Consider the following 20561-nt stretch of genomic DNA (forward strand, 5'->3'; position numbering starts at 1 on the left):
CTTCTAGTGAGCTTTAAAATTAAAAAAATAAACATACAAGCATTACATGTTCACAGTCTGGCTGTTTGTAAGTCAAACAGCACTTAAAAAACAACTGTCTTGAGAACATAAATATTTTCATGTCAATTTTATTTGAAGAGGTTATTATACAATGTAACCACTTAATGCAGTCCATCTTACAGTTTCATAGGTGGCGAGTGATTAAAAACACTCCAGATTCATTGTTCAGAACAAATAATCAAGAATGCATTAAAACAGAAATCAATACCAGTGTTACTGTACAGGAAGTATTAATAGCAGGGGGGGGGGGGACATTCAGATAGTATCTATACCACATGTATGTACATATAAAATGTACCGCATCAGAGTTACATATAATATACTGTCTTATAGATATATATATATACAAGGCAAACAACAAACTGCTGAATTATTTTTTCCTACTGCAATAGAAGCCACAAGCCACAGTGATTGAATACACAATGAACATCCAAATATGTAAAAAAATGGAAAATTAACACTTGAATGTGTGCTGAACATCTGCAGCAGGCTATGGATTTATTTGATGAGTTTTATTTGAAACGCTGGTGGGTTCTGTGATCCCCTCCCCCTTGAATTTCAGACCAGGGCACACAACCACTTATGGAAAAAAAAAAAAGGGTGTGAGATTGCAAAAAGTTATACAGTGTGTCCATTGAGTGAACTGGCTTCTTCCCAGGGTGAGGGTGAAGACTCATAAATTTACAGGTGAAAATCAAAATGAAAGCCATCGCCTCTGGGCTTTTGAGCCACACTGAAACTAGTTTTAGCTTCTGTCATCCTCCAGGGTTTTCTCTCGCTCTCACACTTCTTTTCTGACTGCAGAAATCATTCTTCAAATCCCCTGGACTCCTGCGCTCACATGTGGAAAAGTTACGGTACAGTTCTCATATTGCACAGCAAGAATGTTTTTTTTTGTTTGTTTTTTTTTGTCTTTGTAAATCATGAAACTTTTCATATCATTCATATTTCACAATCTTCATAAATTCTAAATAACATTTTCTCAAAAGAAAAAAAAAAGAATAAAAGCAACAAACAGGCTGTACACAGATATAATCTCAATACAACAATTCCACTCTGTACAATGATAAAAGTCGCAGATTTATTGGTAGAAAATGTACAATATTGTGCAACTGCATGTAGCACAGAGTCTTTGGAAGCTTTTTTACTACTGCGACATTATTTTACAGAGGAAGAGAATGAGGACAAATTGGAGATCTTTCTTGATTTGCGTCTTATTTTATCCAATCTGATGTTTTCTTACAGAGGGTACAGTTTATGAAAAAATGAGCAAGACTAAAGAAGTCCAAAAATATTTTACAGCAAAAAATTTTCACACCCAGCCACAAACATCTCAGTGATCTGTAATGATGACACACACACTCACACACACGCAGTTGTGAACACGACCAAACCGTCCCAGTATATTAGATATTTTTCACCCTCATGACTGTTTATAGTTTTAGTGATGATACATTTAAAGCCATTGCGATTATTATTCTAGTTCAGTTTCATCTTTTCATTTCCTCAGCATTGACTTAAAGTGACACTAAAGAATAGGAGCTCAGAGCTGGAACAGGGAAAAAAAAACTCTTTAGGTTATATTCAGGAAGACTGGATTATATTTTTTCTAAATGCTCCGCAAACGTCTCAGCAAACTCACACTGAAAATGCCACAACAATTGGAAGATAAAAGGAGCAATTTATTCCTGTCACTCTTGATAAGGCACTAAAAATTGCTCTGTACAATCCGGCGATATACCTTTGTTAAACGTAAAAAAAAGAATAAATCTCCAAATTTGGAGAAAGTGCTTCTGTATCCAAGACTGTTGAGGATATTCTCAGCAACACCCACTTCTTCTAGAACAAAAGCCAGAGAAAGTTGTCTCTGATTAACGCTAGTGTCACAGGTTCTCCGTAAAAGGGGTGCAGTAGCCCTTTGACATAAGCCGTACGAACAGGAGCCCAGCTAGCTCTCACGGCACATTATGATGTGATGACTACACACACTATATGTTTATCTCAGTACTATTTGACAAACAAATATATGGACATTTTCATGGAATCATAAAATGCGAAGCTTTGTGACCATAAAACCACAAAAAAGGAAATTCTGTTTGCAGGAGCCTCAGTAAAAAGAGCATGAGGGACAGTAAACAACTGTGTAACATACACCAGATGGAAGAATTTCCCTGGAACATTAAAATTCTTGGCTGACCCCTCCAAAAGCAGAGCTAAGGCTTCTCTAAACATGGTCAACTTGCCTTCAGAGTTGGAAAAAGTTTCTGACAGACGGCACTTCTCTACACATTTCCTACTCATCTGTGCCTTGCAAAAGTATTCACATCCCACTTTCACAATTTGTCATTTCATAACTCCAGCCTTCACTTTTCTTTGTTTTACTTCACTGGGATTTTATGTGGTAGAGCAGCACAATGTAGTTCATAACTGAATTAAAAGAAAACATGCAAAGGGTTTTGCTTTTTTTAACTCAATAAAATTTCTGAAATTGTAAGCAACACATCTATTTTTCAACTATCTCGGAACAACAATCTAACCCAATTAATTCAGAAGTCACCTGCTTGTGTGTGAATTGTTGCAGCCAATCTGCACCAAGGAAAATAACTGCCTCTTCTGGATTGGCTGCTTTGCAAATGTCAGTTGCGCCTAAATTTGGCTTTTGTCTTGATCGTTTTGGAAATGTTCTATGAAAAGATCCACAGTTAATTTAGAATTCCACAGACAAATCTGCAAATTGGTGAATTTGCAAATTGAACTCTGATTCAAGGGTCCACAACACAGCAAGAATGTTTTTTTTTGTTTGTTTGTTTGTTTTATTTTGTCCAAAACCTGTTTGGACATTTGCCTTCTATAAAAAGCAAAACCCCAAACAAACCGCCATGTTTTCCAATTCAGCTAAGCACCACATTGTGTATGTTGGCCCCCAAACAGTAATTAAATATATTCGTTCGTACTTACAGTACAACAAAATGTTTTATACAGTTTGCATGCATGGCAGCCAAACCCCTGCTCTCATGTTTTGCCATCAGAGCACATCTTTCAAAGTCAGTTCGACACGAGACCTCTTTGTTTTCACCTTCACCACAAAGTGGACAAAATAGTTTACAAGTGTGTCGATCCCCGCTGTGAGCATTGCTGTTTTGCTGATGCAACTTGCCCCCCTTACACCGCCGCAGGAAGTGATAAAATGCCATCACTTTTCATCACGCGCCCCTCAGACCGAAACCCTCGGACCACCACTTACTCTCCTGCTGGTATCTGTCAAGCAACAGCAAGGCTGAGATTAATCGAATGTTTTCGGAAAGCTTTTTAGTCTCTATTTGGATGTGTGACAGATGACAGACAGAGCTCCACTCCTCCATGTGAAGGATGTAAATTCACAAGGGAACTTATTTAACATCTTCCATCCATTTATTTGAATAACCAATAATCATGGTTTTGAAACTAATGATTCACTTTCTCAGTCAGTAATTAATAGTCTAGCCCCGTTGCTCCATTCTATGTTTTCCAAGGAGGAAGTAACTCAGTTATACTCAGTTAAAATCAAGCCATCTTCTTCCCAATATCAGTAAGATTGGCAACATACTTGTGTGTAATTTGTCAAGATGGATGTTTTTGAAACTGTGGAGGGGAACAGAAATATAAAATCTGAACAAAAAAGAAAAAATAATTTCCCTTTCATTCATCTTGATGCATAAATCTAAACTAATCCTCATTCTCTTACATGACTTTATGTATCATTTCTCACATTTTGTCAGATTACAACCACAAATTTCTATTTATTTATTTGAACAAATGTACATGGTTGTGAATTTTTGTCTAATAAATAATGCAATTATTCTGATACACCGGAATAAAATTAGTTTTAGAGTTCACTCAATTGGTAGAAAAAAAAATGTATACAGTCAAAAGCCCAGTGGTTTTTCACGAGGAGCTGCAGCAGCGAGGAAATCGATTTACAGCACAACTTTACCTACACTTCACTCATCTGGCCTGTTATAAGAACATCATAACAAGTGTCTATTTACAGTGTGCCATATGTCATGCAGGGGACACAACAAATATGGAGGAAGGTGCTCCAGTTAGATAAGGCCAAGCAGAGAAGTTTAAGATAGTTAGAGTTGACAGGAAGGTGAACGGAGCTAAATACAGAGCAAACCTATTCCAACCAACTAGCCGCTGAATCAGAGATTCTCCTTTCAGCAGCACAACAACCCTAAATGTGGGTTGGATCAAAGCATGTTCATGTGTTTGAGTGGTCGAGTCAAGACCAGAGCAAAATCTAACTGAGAATCTGAAGCAAGACTTGGAAATCAAAGTTCTCCATCTTGTTCTCCATTCAGTCTGATTATGTTGTTTTATTTTGTTCTATTTTTCATAGAACAATGAGTAACAATTTCTCTTGATGTTCAAAACATGCATTCTCCTCTTAAGCAACAGTTTGCGGTTGTAATGTGACAGAAGTACCAAAAACTAAATGGTAATATTTATCATACTATGCAATATGCTGGAGTTGACTTGAAAAGACAAATGGACTGATCCTCAATGAAAAGCTCAGACTAAACACTTACTCTAGAAATAGTACTTATAGCGTTATCTAGCTGGGAGAGGGACTTCAGAGCCAAAGCACTAACAACTAACAGGATGCTCAACACAATTGTACATGTAATATTTATGTTACACTCGTGACCTTATGAAAATTAGAGACCATACAAAGATAATGACTGAGAAGAACCATCCTATAAGTGGGGCACCGGATTGTAGCATGCAACCACAAGCTGAGCGTGTAATGGGCAGCCTTTAATCTAAAATGTAGGTGTTCCACATCGGCCCGTAATCTGATCAGCCTCATGGTGAGTTTTCATTACAGGATCTGTCCCAGATCTCTCTTTAAAGCCGACAGCCTCAAGGAGCTCTCCGGTGCAGGCGTAAATCTCAGCAAAGCCCCCCTACCAGCCACTGTGGCAACCTCCTGATGGCAAATGCTGCTGCATATTCATCACTCCAACGAGCAAGCCGCATTACTGTAACTGAGAATGGTCTAATAGGCTGAAATGATGGATGACATGCATGAAAACACGGAACATGCCTCTTGGTAAATTGATATTTTCTCATTTCTTCTGGCGCTAAAGTAAGCACAGCAACTTATCACTTTTAATTTAACTACGATGACTCGGAATCAATTACGAGATCAAATGGAGAGGAGTCACAACAAGCGCATGGAGACATAAAAATAGCCCTTTTTGAAATCACGAGGCTCAGACCTGTGATCAGAAGTAAACTCCACACTTGGAGCACGCAAGCATACAGGTTTTCAGGTTTACCCACACGCACCCATAAGTTCACGAATTTCATCCTTGCAATAGATGCTGCGACGTCCATCAATGAATCAGAAAGATCAAATAAAGTTATCCACTCCTCTGCACGCTCACACACATCACACACCACAAAATGCCCTCCCACAGACCCTAATGCAGGACAGCTCTGAGCTCCTACCTCCTGTTTGACTCACTGAGTTCTTAGCAACCTGACAGCAAACATAAATATCTTAATAGCTGCCATAAAAATCAACACCTGACATCCTGTCAGCAGTAAAAGCTAAAGTGACGAGGACTGCGGCAAATGAAAAAGTGTGACTGAACGATTTCATGCCATATATAAATATTATTTTTTTCCTCTTCAGTTGTCTGGTCAATATCTCTTAATTTATTCACTTTGACTTTCACTTTAATGGTACATGACAAGTTGCATTATCTAGATTCTTTGCAGGAAATATGATGAGGCGGCAACATAATCAAAACCTCTTACTATAATCCTCACTATACTTCATTTGATAGGTCCAAATTGTGAGATTTGGTTGAGTCATGCAAATAAGGACTTCACATGTTTTTATCCACAGTTCACACATTTTCAGAAGGATACAGAAATTCAGGACTTCATTTTACAAATGGCATATTTTACAGGTGTGCATGCTGTGCCCATTTAGAGATGACATCCCAGATAACCTTTAGGTTAGATTGGCCATTTTCAGTCACTTAGCTCCAGCAGTGTTGCATCTTTTAGATGTTTTCCTACTTCAACTTGTGATTGAACCAATTGGGTCATTACTGGGCCAATACAGAACTTGATATCATGCTAAGAAGGTCATCTAGCCATGTGATTTTGCTGCATTACAGCATCTGTAAGATGGTGGGCTCCTTGCAACAGGGATGGAATTTGAACAGGGGTCAAATAAAAATATTTTCAAATTTCAGTCACTGGTTAATTTCCTGCTGCATCGCTAATGTTGATTTCTTGAACCATCGTCAGAAAGTTGTTTTAAAACCTTAAAATTTGATGCTTTTGTACCACCCACAATTTTCAAGATGTCTCTGTAACCTGGCAAAATGCTTAGTGTCATTTTAATAAAAGAAATTAGATTAAAGTTTGGAGACTTAGTAGAAACTTTGTATAATAATCTTCCAAAAACTCCACATATGTGAATGATATTGATTAAATGTTGAAGTGAAATAACTTCTTTTCAACTATTCTGAAATTGCAAAAGCTATTTGAAGCAATATCTTCAGTTTTGTGTGCAAATTTGACAAGTAAAACTTTATTGCATTAATATTTTCTGAAGATTTGTCTATTGATTCTTACTGAGGCTTTTTGTTAAATTGAATGTCTACCAATCAGGATGAGAACCTGTCAGTGAAAACCTAAACGAAACACTCAGTTTTCTATATATTGCTGGTAGGAAGAGCTGATCACACATCGAAAGAATGCAAGCGAAAAAGCACAAGTGGGTGTGAACACAGACATTAAGCTAGCACACACCCACATGTGTACACACAAATAGAATATTTATATACAGATATCTACAAATATCTTTACTGAATTTCAAACATGAAAGGTTTGAAAATTCAGTCAGCCCTATTTTCCCATTTTGAAGCGTTTTCCATACAGAACAGGTCGTCTTCTGCTTTTTAACCGGCTTTTTTCTCAATCAGCTCAGCATCCTTCTCTGTTACACTCCTTATGTTAGCTGATCTTTTTTTCAAGGTTTCAAATCTGAATATGTTTTCACAACCCTCGTTTTATACATTGCTCCTGCACAATACAAGTGACAGCAACTGAATTCAGCTGAATAAGAGTAAAGTGCTACAACAGCTCATTGAGGGAAATTGGAAAACGAATGATGAAATGGTAGAAAGTGATTTTGAAATGTTCTTGTCTCATTTTTCACATAAACATGTATGCATGGATAACACACAACACCCTTACGTACAACATTTACACACCGCAGTGCTTCCTCCAGTGGGGGCTTATATTTATCTGGCTGATCTAATGTTTCTGTATTGGCAGAGGAGGAGATGTTTGAAGGTCTTTTTGAATGTGACATTACACAGAGCATAGCAGGCTGGATTGATGGTGCTGTTGATGTAGCACAGCCAGTAACCAATAGTCCAAACAGTGTTGGGAATGCAACTGGAACAAAAAGTATTAATGAGCACCATCACGTTATACGGGGTCCAGGTAGCTACAAAAGCCACCAGAATGGCCATTATCGTGCGGGTGACTTTTTTCTCCCGCGACGGGGCTCCTTTCTTCTTCTTGTTTGGTGGTTGCTTCGTCATCTTCACGATCTTCCTCGCCACGTGGTTCTGACGTTCTGTGCTTGGCACAATCTCGACTGTGGCATTTGATGGTGTGTAGTAGTCACCCTTTGGGGACTTGGTCTTGATCTTGATGCAGGTCAGTTTGGAGCCCCCAGCCTTGGCTCGTTGCCGTGGAAGCTGCTGCGTAGCCTCAGCACTGGAGTTTGCTGCAGAGGCGACTTGTTCTTCATCCTTCTGATTGGAAGCTGCCACACTGCCGGATGTGGAGTCATTTGAGCTTTCCTTCTCTTCTGCAGGAGCACAGTTCTCCTTTGCAACACTGTCACCTTCTGTTTCTACGTCGGCAGTAGATGATGAAGGGCCTTTTCCATTCTGCAGCTTTCCATCATGCTGGTTGGCTCCATCATCTGCACTCTGGTTCTGGGAATGCGCTCCGTCTTCCCCAGGAACATTGTTATTGTTGGGTTTGGGAGTGCTCTCTCTCCTCTGGCCCGGTATCAAAGGTTCTGGGTTTGATCCTGATGGCTTGCGGTTGTCCTTCTTCACTCGACTTTTGCTTGCTCGCGAAATTTGCCAGTACAGCTGAATCATGATAATGACAGGCAGGTAAAAGGCAGCAATGGCAGTTCCAAAAGTAACAGCGGCATTGGAAAAGAACTGAATGTAGCACTCTTTCTCAGGCACAGTCCGCCCACCAACAATGAACTGCCAGAAGAGGATAGCAGGTGCCCAAAGGATGAAAGAAAGGACCCAGGCAGCAGCAATCATCATTCCTGCCATTTTGGTGGTTCTCTTTACAGGGTAGCTCAGGGGCTTGGTGACACAGAAGTATCTGTCAAAGCTTATTATGAGGAGATTCATGACAGACGCATTACTGACAACATAGTCCAAAGCCAACCACAAGTCGCACACGACTGGCCCCAGGGGCCAGTAGCCTATTACTATATATACTGTGTACAAGTTCATAGAGCACAGTCCAATAATTAGGTCAGCACATGCAAGGCTAAATAAAAAATAGTTGTTGACAGTTTGTAGGTTCCTGTTCACTTTGATGGAAAGCATGACCAGGATATTGCCGATAATGGTGACCAAACTCAGGGAACCAGCCACCAGCACGATGAACACTACCTCCACGGTCTTGTAAGGACTGTCTCTCTCTTCCACGACTTCTGTCTCATTGCCTTCAGAGGCATTCCAGGATGTAAAATTAAAGACATCCATGGCATTTGGTTTCTTTGTTGCCACGTACAACTCGGTTGGAACCTGAAAGAGAGCAAAAGACACAAGAGAAAAACAACAATATGAGCTTTTCTCACTGGGAAGTGTGAATCTATTCATAATGACGTTTGACAGGAAATGGTGCAAGTAAAATCCTCAAACAGAAGAGGACAACAAAACAAAAAACTAGTGTTCTATTAATCCACTTGCATCAGCATTGTACCACGTTCTGCATTGGGCTTTTAGTCATTTGATCCATCAAATCACAATAATAAATTCAGCTTTTAAATTAGTAACAACGATGATGATTAGAGGCACCTTTATATGTCACATTTTTATAATCACTGCAATCAACATCTCACCATTAGGCAGCTGTGTCATTTAAAACAAAAACAAATTAAAGGAAACTAAAAGGTTATCATTTAAACAGATATGAACGGATGTTATAAAAAGTCACGTAAAACAATTTAAAACATCCGGTCATATTTAAATTAATGGTCTTGACATTTTACATCACATCTGAACACAAGATGTATTTCACCCTTGGAGAAAATCAAATTTTTCATTTATTGGACAATTGGATAAATTAGGAAAATTGGTTCCAATGAGGCTTGTTTGTGAGATATTAGATTACAACATTGGAAGCCAATTGATCTATAAAAGGCGAGTGATCACTGCAGGTTCACTTGAAACTCAACTGATAGTCTGTGTAATAAACTGCTGTGTTTTTTTGTCACTGACTTCTTTGATGTAAGCAGTGATGCTTTTGATGTGGTTTTCCCTGACTATGGTCAAAACGCTGAGCTCTTTAGTTGTTGTGAAGACTTATCACACTCCAACTTGCCATAAATATCATCTTGTTGAAAGAATAGTTGTTTTTATTTCACTCCTTTCACTCCTAGATAAGTTTTATTCTGTTAAAAAAGCCATTCAACATCAGTTCAAAGTGAAAATAAATTCCTGTACGGTCATGTTACGACGTGGATTTATTTCTCAAATACAACAATGTAAGTTACTTGCAGAGGTCCAGACCAGATTTTAGTTTGTGTTTCACATCTAAAGACCAAATATTTGTACTTGAAACTTAAAAAAAAAAAAAAAAAAAAAAAAAAAAAATATATATATATATATATATATATATATATATATATATATATATATATATATATATATATATATATATATATATATATATATATATATATAATTTTTTGATAAAAATGTAATCCTGTCTGTTTTGATTATGTCTTATCTTATACCTTTCTGGTAATAATCTGTCACATGCCCTTTTAAATATAAAAACAGATGTGATTCAACAGAATATACATATAATCCTATTTAATAAACTACAATATGTCTTCCAATGAAGCTTGTTTATCAACTTAAAGGTACCTTTAACCAGGCATTAAGCCGACTTTTCACTATACCCAAATTACTGTATCATTTTAATTGGTTTTATGTAATATTCTAATCTTGAATGTTGTGTTTTCATTAGAAGTAAACAAAAGATCCTTGTAATTAACTGAAAAAATGGCCTGAAAACATCAGTCTGTGTGTAAACAAGCTATATAACATGTTTCTCTTAGTAAATTGAATGATTACTCTAAATTAACTATCTAATAACATTCTAATTTGTTTATTATGATGGTATTGCAGTAACATCTGCATAAAAAAGGAATGAAGAGAAAAATAATTTGCATACAAGATTAAAAAAGAACCAATCTGTGGGAAACTGCAGGTCGTGTCTCTGAAAAGACAGTTTTCAAAGCAGAGCATCACATGACAGGGTCATTTGCATATTTCTCCAAGATTATCTTTATTTTAAATTATTTGATTTAAAAGTAATGGCACTTCCAGAGTGATATTAGCTTTCCAGTGAACGTTTCATGAAATCAAAGTAAATGAAGGATTGTTCTGTGGCTTGGTTTTGCCATTTTGACATAAAGTCTTAAACCAAAGAGCCTAGTTGCTGAGTAACCGGTGAGCATTCACTTATCTGCTGAGCCAGAAATCCCTTATCATTGCATTAGCCATGGAGCTAAACTGGCCTAATCCCCATAAAAAGCATAAATCCACTGATTAACATACAAAAACATGAACAATACCAATGAGACACACTTGTGGCTCACTTGGAGCGCATGGATTAGAGAAGTGAAGTGGATCATTTTGTCCCTTAGCAGCTCTTTGTCCAAGTCTGACTTCCATAAGCTTTGTCCCACACCTGAAATCTCTGCCATAAGTCAGAGAAAGCTTTAACATGCCAATCCTATTTAAGCTAACTGTAGACAGCTGTAAATGTGCAAACAGTATGGAGAATTTTTACTCTATTTTTTATTGAAGTAACAGGAAAATACAAGCAGTCGACATGGGAAGTCAGTGCTTTGATTTTTCCATAGCCGTCAAGCCTCGTTTTGCCTTTGATTCTGCAAGTTGCAAAGCCTTTTCACTGGATCTAAACAAAATCATCCTCACTTTAAATTTGGCACTGAAACCTGCTGAGCTTGAGTGCAATTGTAATCACCTGCAGAGAGGAGCAGCAGAAGCGTTCTTAGTGTAGCTATCAATCATGAAGCTTACCTGAAAGTTTTAGAACAACTGCAGTCGGTGCCTTTGCATCTGGCAGGGCACTATCAGAATGAGAGGCATCACCATTAATATTCACCTTTCACTGAATAATACAGAATTCAGTAGAGTTCATTAAATACAAACAGTTAACCGTCCATTCTACAAACCTTTCACTCCCCAAAAAAAATCATTTAATTGAATTTAAGGCCCTCCATACAGTAATCCTAAATTCAGCCTTTTTTGTGTTGTTGTTTTGAGTAAAACTTGTGACAGTCAGTCTCTGGCATGGGAGGATGTGAATAAATGAGCTTGAATATTGTTCTGTGTTCAGTGTTGGGTATTCCTGGAGCAGGCTCACTAGAGCTGAAAATTGCCTGTGCCCTCAGGGAAACGGAGAAGGCCAACTTCACCATTTTTCACGACTTCTGTCCTGACTCTGTCTATTGTAATGGATTCCAGGTTGGTCGTATGGACCAGAACATCCAACAAGCTCACTTTTTTTTAAATCATATATCAGCAGTTGAGTCAAAAAGCTAGCCGTTTCCAGTGACGTTGCTTTAAGCATTTATAGGTGTTACATTTTCACTCGTGGGATCTGTGTTTGTTCACTTTGCCGTATGCACTTCACTGCCTTTCATATCCTATCTGTCATTGTTGAACAGGTAACACCCAAAGCACCTGCCAGTGCTTTTGATGATTACATGCATTTTCCCTGTTGGCAGGCTCCACAGGAATGTGCAGGCTTAGGACCCTCATTTAGCCTGTGCTTGTGTTGCAAAACAAATCATTGCTGCTGCACAGGATCTCTGTAGGGGAACCTCTGAATGATTTTTACATCGCTTGAATGGTGTTAATTATTACTAACACAACATTGGCTCAAGACTTATAGTAAAACCAAAAGTGAAGAGAGTGTCTTGAAAAAATATTTCTGTTTTTAAAGATTTAATTTGTTTGGTAAAGCAGAATGGTGCATTGTTTCAAAGTTAAAATTCATATATAATACATATAATACACAAATGTGCTATAACTTTATAGCACATTTAACCCAGTCTTGGGTGATGATTATTATATAATAATGATAATAATAATAATAATAATAATAATAATAATAATAATAATAATAATAATAATAATAATAATAATAATAATAATAATGGCTTGTAGACAATTGATGCAACTATTTTTTGGCACAATAACCTAAAACATTTTCTGGGTTCACTATAAGTTTACATTCCCGCTTGCAGGATATTGTTTCATTAATTTTAAAATGCTTATAAGCTACTTTGTCATCCAGACAGGGAAATCCTAAAGGAGCGGCGCGGAGGCATTCTCGTTTGTGCAAATATTCTGAAAAAGAAATAAAAAATATGACAGGAAATTAAAACTGTCCTGATAACCATCAAAGCAGAGAGAGATTCTTATGTATCCAACCAATAATTCGAGTCTTGAGGTGGAGAGTAATTATGAATTTGCATTCATTTCCTGGAGCTCTCTCTTCTGTGAGGTGTGGATTATTGTTACCGTTAAATGCGCCCAGTTATGAGTTAGAGTTTCTGCAACCGGAGCCTTGAACTTCTTAATTTCTTTTCTTTTTCTTTCTATTTTGTATGCACTTATATTAGTGAAAGCACAACGTTTTAAGCTCACCCTTACTAAAAGAAGCTGAAGATGAAACGGGTCCTAAAGACTGTATATCTGAGAAAAATCCTTTATTTAAACCATTGTCAGAGAAAAACACAAATAATGTGACTCACTATCGATGTGAGCTCTCAGAAATGAATGTCACAGTGGACTTTTATCAAAAGTTCGGATGGCAACCTTCTGCCTGACATGACATAATTAATGGTAAAACCTCTCTTGCGCAGGTGTGACAAATCCTTGAAAAAGCCTGAGTTCTTTTTCACGCTCGTGTCAAGTGGGTATGAGGTAAGAGACGATAATGGAGAGTTAACAAGCAGGAAATGACATTCAAGCAGGTGGAAAAAAAAACAAGCTTTAATCTGCAGAGCCAAAGAGTCGGATTCCCTTGAGAGCCTGTAGGTGGCCATGTGTCTCTGTGCCCCAAACAATGACACTGTCAAAAACACACTTCTTTCAGAATAAAATTAAATTGACAGAACAAATGAATGCAGATCATCTTTTCACCACTACATATTTCCATTTCAGTAAACACAGCAAGTCCCAAATAATTGGAAAGACCCCATGAGTTACCACATGTGCATGTGAAAGTTTATCTGGTGAACACAAGACAGTTTCTTTATTTATTTTTCTTTCATTTAGGAGATCCACACTTTTTCCAGTGACTGTGCATGCTTATTTAAAGTCAATATCATTTTAAAGTCCCTGTTCTAAACCTTCAGAGAATGTTGATCATCTTCTCCGTTAATTTTGGGGTTTTGTAATAGTAAACTCTACACATCTTAAGCGTTGCATTCAACTGCTGCTGTTCCAGAAAGCAGTAAAATCGAACAAACTGTTGTATAAACATGGCTGAAGATATGTTCCAGCTATCTGTGGAGAAGAGATTAAAATAGCCATGTGAGCCAACTTATTTTCGAACAGATCCAGCTCAACGAAAAGATCATATATTGTCGTAACTGCAGCTGACAGTTCAGAAACCGCCCTGTCTGGAAAATATCACAGGCCTTCTGGGATGCAAAAATTAAAGAAAAAAAAAAAAGGAAAACTGGAGTTCAGCCAGTAATGAATGTACAATGTCCTCAAGCAAGCTGGGATGAGGTAAAGGAGGGACGAGTCAATTTTCCCTTGACAAGGAAGAGAGAACCGGCAGCTTCTATATGACTTGACTAACGCCTTCATGCTGCCTCCTCAAAACCCACTTTTCCCTCTCGCCTCACATTAAACACTTTATTTCATACACATAAAAAAAACATTTTCTGATCCTGTTCATATTCATTGGCTTTTCTTAGCAGATTTTAATTTTTCTAACTGAACTGTTTCTCAAACTAAAGCTAAGTGGTATGACCTTATAACCTTGTGATTAGTATGAATTTTTCATATAAATTTTTGTAAGTATATCATGTATTTTCAACATTATGCATGTCCCCTGCTTATTTTTTATCTTTTTAGCTTTGAGGAATTTATCCCTTGTCTCTCCAAGCTGATACATGACAAATGTTTTTTTTCTTACTTGGCACACAAGGACATTTGCTGCAACCTTGAAGCATGTTCATGATCAGGCAAACACATTGAGCAACATCTGCTTGTCAGAGTAACGTCTCTGGAGAAATTCTTCGGAACAACGGCAGTTTGCAACAGCCTGCATATTTGTGTGAGCCTGAAGGCATTTAAATGATCAGATCAGGATATAAAAACAAAGTCTCCAAATATTCTTTTTCATTATTCTTTACAGTGCATGCAAAAATCCTTTGAGCTTGAATAAGTGTATTGACATTTCCATTTGTTGTACCATAAAGATGTGCCCACTTTTGATTATCTAATCTAAGTCTTGTGGGAAAAAATAGAACAGCAATGATTGTTGTTGCACGGGGCAGTGCATGCCTTTCTGTCCATGGTGCAGCTTCAACACTCAAAGCTCTGACTCACAATACTTTTAAGAAACCTTAGTAATTCGCTAAGTGTTTATTGGCCAGGAGAACAAATGTAAGCATGATAGAAAAGCATAATGTATTTCCTGCTGTTTCTGCAGACCAAGATTTGTTTTCCAAGTTTTGAGAACAGTAAACCAGGTTGTACTGACTCAGGAAGAGTTCGTTTTTTGTCATCATTTCATTAAACTGTCCATGATGAGATGTGAACTGGCGTGTTTTATCTGCGAGTTTCTGGCACTCCACCAACTTCCCATAAAACTGAATAAAAGTGCTTTTCAGAGTTGGCTAATTTAAATAATGCTTCATTAATCGTCTTAGTTGGATCATGTGGAGGCCTGCCTCACTGCGCCTGCATTTGGACATTTTGTTTAATTAAAATCTTCTTGTAAAGTGGCACCAGTAAACTGGAGTATTTGTGTTTCTATGTGACTTAAGAAAATCTCATTTGTGTAACTTTATAGCACATTTAACCCAGTCTTGGGTGATAGATTCATCAGGCATAACATAATGACCAATATGGGTATCCTGACATGTGCTGCTACGAAGCGCCATGCATACACATTTCTCAGAAAGAGCTTTAGCTTCTGCAACGGTTTCAGTCTGTTGGTGCAAACCACGAGCGCGTCAGCATGTCATGACTTGTGCAAACAGAAACATCTTACAAGCCAAGACAGCCTATGTCCCTGCACTGGTCCATCATTGTTGCTTTGTTGTTCTGCTTCTGATACACACTGACTGACCACAGGCTAGAAATACCAAACAAAATAAAGTTTTGGAGATGCGATGATCCAGTCATCCTGCAGTCACACTTTGTCCCTTGTCACAACCAGCTCATCGTTATTCTTTCCATTGTTTTCTGCTTCTACCACAACACCTTTGAGACACTTGCTGTCACATAAAGTTCCCTCACAAACAGTTGTCAGAATGAAGAGATAATCTCAAAGAAAAAAAATCCTCCATTTTGTTTTAAACATGTAAATATTCCCTTCAAATGAATGTTTTCTGTGAAACTCTTGTCAGTTAGTTTTTAAGTTTTTAAGGGTTTTGATTTGGAGCTTTTAGTACTACTTTAGCTGCAGTTATTTAAATAATAATTAAAAAAAGGACAGATATGCACACTTCAGTTTTAATCTGTTGGAGATTTTGCGACTGCATGAATGAATTAGAGAAATTATTCCAGGCTGAATTGTCTGCAAACAAATGGAAAGGTCACATTTTATTAATGCAGTGCGATGTCGCTTCTGAGTAATGAGATCGCGTTATGCAAGTGAACACTCAGACTTTGGGCAGTGAGTGGTTCTGACTTTATGACCAGACAATTATAGCCAACTCCACCACTAAAGTGTACTCAGCTGTATAAACATAATGTCACTCATGTCACTCTCAATAGTTTAGAGGGTCATATGTCACACAAATTGGGTAGTTGAGGATATTCCATGTGATGATACAAAGGCAATTCAACTGTGTCTGTGACAAGTGTGAATATTTATTTTATTTTACATTAAATATTTTGTCCTTTTGTAGAAATCATTTTTCACTTTCACATTAAATGTTTTTTTTTAAAAAATAAAGTCACATGTTGATCATGACTTCTTTATAAAAGCAATTAAAATAATAAAACTTCTAGGAGGATAGATGCTTTTCATAGATATTGTTAGATATACCCATTGATTTTGTTTCAAGCTGTGACTCTAACGTGCGTGGAGGCAGACAGCTAATTCTGACAGTCCTTGTGTGTTTTTCTACAAGATAGAAAGTATTTCTGCCTCAATATATCTTTATTTAGCCTTGTCTCCTTTCTGTCTCTGACAGATGATTACTTTCCTTGTGTCCTCTTTATGTTTCTGTCCTTTTGCAAGTATCTCATGTCGTTATTTTTGCCAAAACAACGACACAAGCCCAAATCTCAAGAAGAGCATTGCTTTGACTGGTAACAGCTTTGGAAGCGCTTAAAAGTACCCAAGCCATTTACTTCTTGTATTCTTCCTACTTTTTGCATAGAAATTACCCCTGGTCCTGTTCTATTTTAAAATAGAATAGAATACAATAGAAAATAATAGAATAGAAATAGGATTTATTGTTCAACAGAGCAGAAATTCAAATGCAACAGCAGCATTAAGATTTTGCAAAAGTTCCAATAGTGTTAAAAATGCAAAATAATAATAATAATAATAATAATAATAATAATAATAATAATAATAATAATAATAATAATAATGATAATGATAATATACCGCACACAATCACAACAAAAATATTTTGCAGTTGCAGAAATCGATATTTGGTACCATTGATTCAAGGAATGTGCAACTGAGTGTAGTCATGTCCCTTTCAAAGATGTAATTATTGGTGTAACAAATGCTCCCATTAACTGTATTTACTCTGTTTTTTTTTTGTTTTTTTTTGTTGTTGTTGCCTCATAGAAAGTGCTCCTGCCTTTTCCCTAGTATTTTTACTGCTAACCCAGAGTTTTTTAATATATCTCCTTCCACTCATCTCCTTTCCCAGGTGGATTTTCCAGAGGGTCATTCAATCTGAGCCTAAAGTTTTTTCCTGTAGAACAAGGTCAACGTCAATGTCTCAATGCAATTAACTGAGCGTCCGTGGACAAGTCAACCTTTTAGTTTTGGGATGGTTTGGTGTTATTGTATTGTGATTAAACAGAATTAGACAGTTTGTCGGTGGATCCAAAATTAAGTGGAAGATTGGATTGGAATTGAAATCAATTTACTTTACATCATTCAATGTGGAATAAATTTATTTATTTATTTTTTATATATACAAATTAGGTGTCAGTTCTGCGATTTTTCATAAAACCAAGTCTCCTTTGTTTTCTCATTTTTATTCAGTCAGTATTTTGTCTTTATAATTGTTTTTCTGAACACGCATGCCCTCCACGTTTCCGATGAAAAGACGTTCACCTCTGCCATTTGGGTAAGCATCTTTTGCCCTCACTGAATCAGTGGGACTCCCTAAGCACTCTTAATCGCCATGGCACCATCACTGTCACCCTTCTACTGTCCTGTCCTCGCTCCTCTGTATGTGTCCCGCCTGTGATGTATCACACTGGCACCATCCCTAGATAGAGCGCTGTGGTGCTCATTAAGATAAGGAAAGATAGCAAAAATGAAAAAAAGGCAGCGAAAGCGGAGGGAATGAGATAAAGCCTTGTGCCTGTTGGATTTGTTCCACTTCATTGTTTTTGTATTTCTCTGCCCTCTCCTTCCTCCATTCCCCATTCTGTCCCTCTTTCTCCTGTGATTCATTGTTTATCAATAAAAAAGCAGAGCCTTGTCACTCTTGAACAGGTTGTTCAATTTACAGTTAGTGCCTTAGATTTTCACCTTACGCCATTTACATAAAGATACATTCATTTGAGCAGCAACAATTAAATGAGTATTTATCCACATTTCTGTGTTTCTGGAATGAAGCACTGAGCAAAAAGCCACAAGACTATAACAAACTGTCAAATTCAGAGGGGTGTTTTGGGACTTGCAGTCCTCGAACCACTGATGTATGAAGACACTCTGTGGTTTTTCACTTGCCTGTAAAAGAGGCAACTTCAGTTCTGTCAGATGAGACAAGGATGCCAGCCAGTCACGAGAGGCCATCAGCATCGCAGGCAGTAGTCGGAGTTCTGAAGCCTCATGGTGTCGCTCAAAATAAAGCTGACAGATGCTAATCCATGAAAGTCAACCTTGATCCCAGTAACAGATGCATCATGGCCAAAACTGGTGGTGTTCAAACCTGACAGCCTGTCAAACCGGGCTGTTATAGAGACAGGGAATTTCAACAGGATTCACTTATGTGGCTTTCCTGATTAGATGAGGATGTCAGCTTCTTTCATTTGTGTGCTGATGGAAGGGGTTTAGTGTTCGATGTAATATATCTGACTTGTGATATTTCATCTCTTGTCTCACCCTAATATCCTCTATAAAGAGAGTCTACGCTATTCCGACAGCTTTTCACATTATCTTTGTGATTGAAGTGCTATACCTATTGATTAGAATTGGCAGAATGAATTCCAATGTTCCAGAATTTTGAAGAAAGGGAACTTAAATATTTGATTCAATTATTGTGGGAACACATTTCTTAATATTTCTGTGTTTGGTCTATAACTGCAGACCTTGTCCCAGAGTGACAAGGCTCTGCTTTCATTTTGATAAATGTCAAGACCGGTTCTTCTAAGACCAAAACAAAGGGCGGGACCTAATCCTGAACTTCGACAAATATTTCAGGACAGTTTGTACACCATTCTTGGCAAAGAAAATCAACCTTTTGTAGGTTGGATTCTACTAGTGCTGCAAGGCATATAACTTCTGCCATCCAAGGTTAGTCCATGCCTCAAGTGAACAGTTCAAGTATCCTGGATATGAGCAATGCCATGATGGAACTGCAAGACAGATAGAATGATTGGAGCAAAGAAATAGTTTTACCCCAAAACAAGTGTGGCATGATGTCGTATAAGAAGACAACAGATGGATGGATGTTATTATAAACCCGTAGTTTCTATCAAAGTGGAAATTGTAATACTTTCCCATTTACTTACTTCTTTTTATGCACTAGACATCCATTATACATTCTGTGGTGTATATTAAATACTCCTGATTATAGGGACTTCTTCCTATGGTCATTTGCTTTACCATAGGAAGAAGTCCAACCTGGAATTGCCAGTCATGAGTGTAGCTGCTTACTTAAATTGTCATTGAGGTTTAAAAGAATAATTAATGATCTGAGGGTTTCATTTTTCTACTAAAGGACCACAGTAAGTGCTGCTGGCATGCTGTCAAAGAATTGCATTTTTAAAGAGAAAATTAATGAGGCGTTCTTAAAGAAATTTTAGCAGCTCCTGAAATGGGATTGATCACACATTGATCTCTTTTTTATTGTTCTCAAAGGAAATAGCTGACTTAACTTTGCATTGCTTGTTAAATATGACATAAGTTTTTGAAAATCCAAACAAAAACACTGTTGTGGATTTACTGAGGAAAACAAATGGAAAAAATTGCTTCACAAAGGGATGTGTGAAGGGAAGAAATGCCAGCTATGTAATTAGCCCTGTTTAGTATGTCCTCTCTGTACTTCCAGCGTTTTATTCCCATGTGCCCTGACTGACAGCTTTATTTTTTGTGGAAAGCATGCCGCTGGACTTTTGTTCTCAAAAGCTATTCTCCCTGCCATTAAAACATGGCTAATTGGTGTTTCTCATCTAGTTCAGCAGAAACACTGCACCTCACCCCGCATCTCATGAAAACACTGTGCCTTGAGCAAATCAGATCCCCTCAAATAAGCATTCATTAGCAGACCTGTCACCATAATGGCTATTTGGTTGGTAATAACTTATGAAAAGGAAAGAAGCCCCCAAAAAAATCTGGTATCAGTTTCAACTTCATTATTTTTTGAATTTCGTTTCTTGCCTATAACCAAAATCTATGGAAACATAAAATGTCTGAAAATCTGAATCCATTATAATATCATGAAACTGAATAGATAATATTCTAATCAAACTGCAAAATAAAAAGTTAGAATATAAATTTGTCTTGACTTC

General features: G+C 37.4%; 1 protein-coding gene across 2 annotated transcripts in view; it reads right to left on the reverse strand.

Annotated features, from left to right (window-relative positions):
* Window positions 1-112: 112 nt before the first annotated feature.
* Window positions 113-20561, reverse strand: part of chrm2a (cholinergic receptor, muscarinic 2a) — a 71768-nt gene continuing 51319 nt past the window's right edge. The window contains exons 3-4 of one of the 2 annotated variants that reach the window (XM_055020337.1): window positions 11454-11503; window positions 113-8921 (exon numbers count right to left, since the gene is read on the reverse strand). In XM_055020337.1, coding sequence (XP_054876312.1) covers window positions 7371-8879 — 1509 coding nt within the window. In that variant the 5' untranslated portion in view covers window positions 8880-8921; window positions 11454-11503 and the 3' untranslated portion in view covers window positions 113-7370. The remainder of the gene's footprint in view (window positions 8922-11453; window positions 11504-20561) is intronic. The other variant, XM_055020336.1, reaches the window with a different exon arrangement.

Source organism: Poeciliopsis prolifica, unplaced genomic scaffold (assembly GCF_027474105.1).
Source record: "Poeciliopsis prolifica strain line A6 unplaced genomic scaffold, Auburn_PproV2 SCAFFOLD067, whole genome shotgun sequence".
Classification (NCBI taxonomy): Eukaryota; Metazoa; Chordata; class Actinopteri; order Cyprinodontiformes; family Poeciliidae; genus Poeciliopsis; species Poeciliopsis prolifica.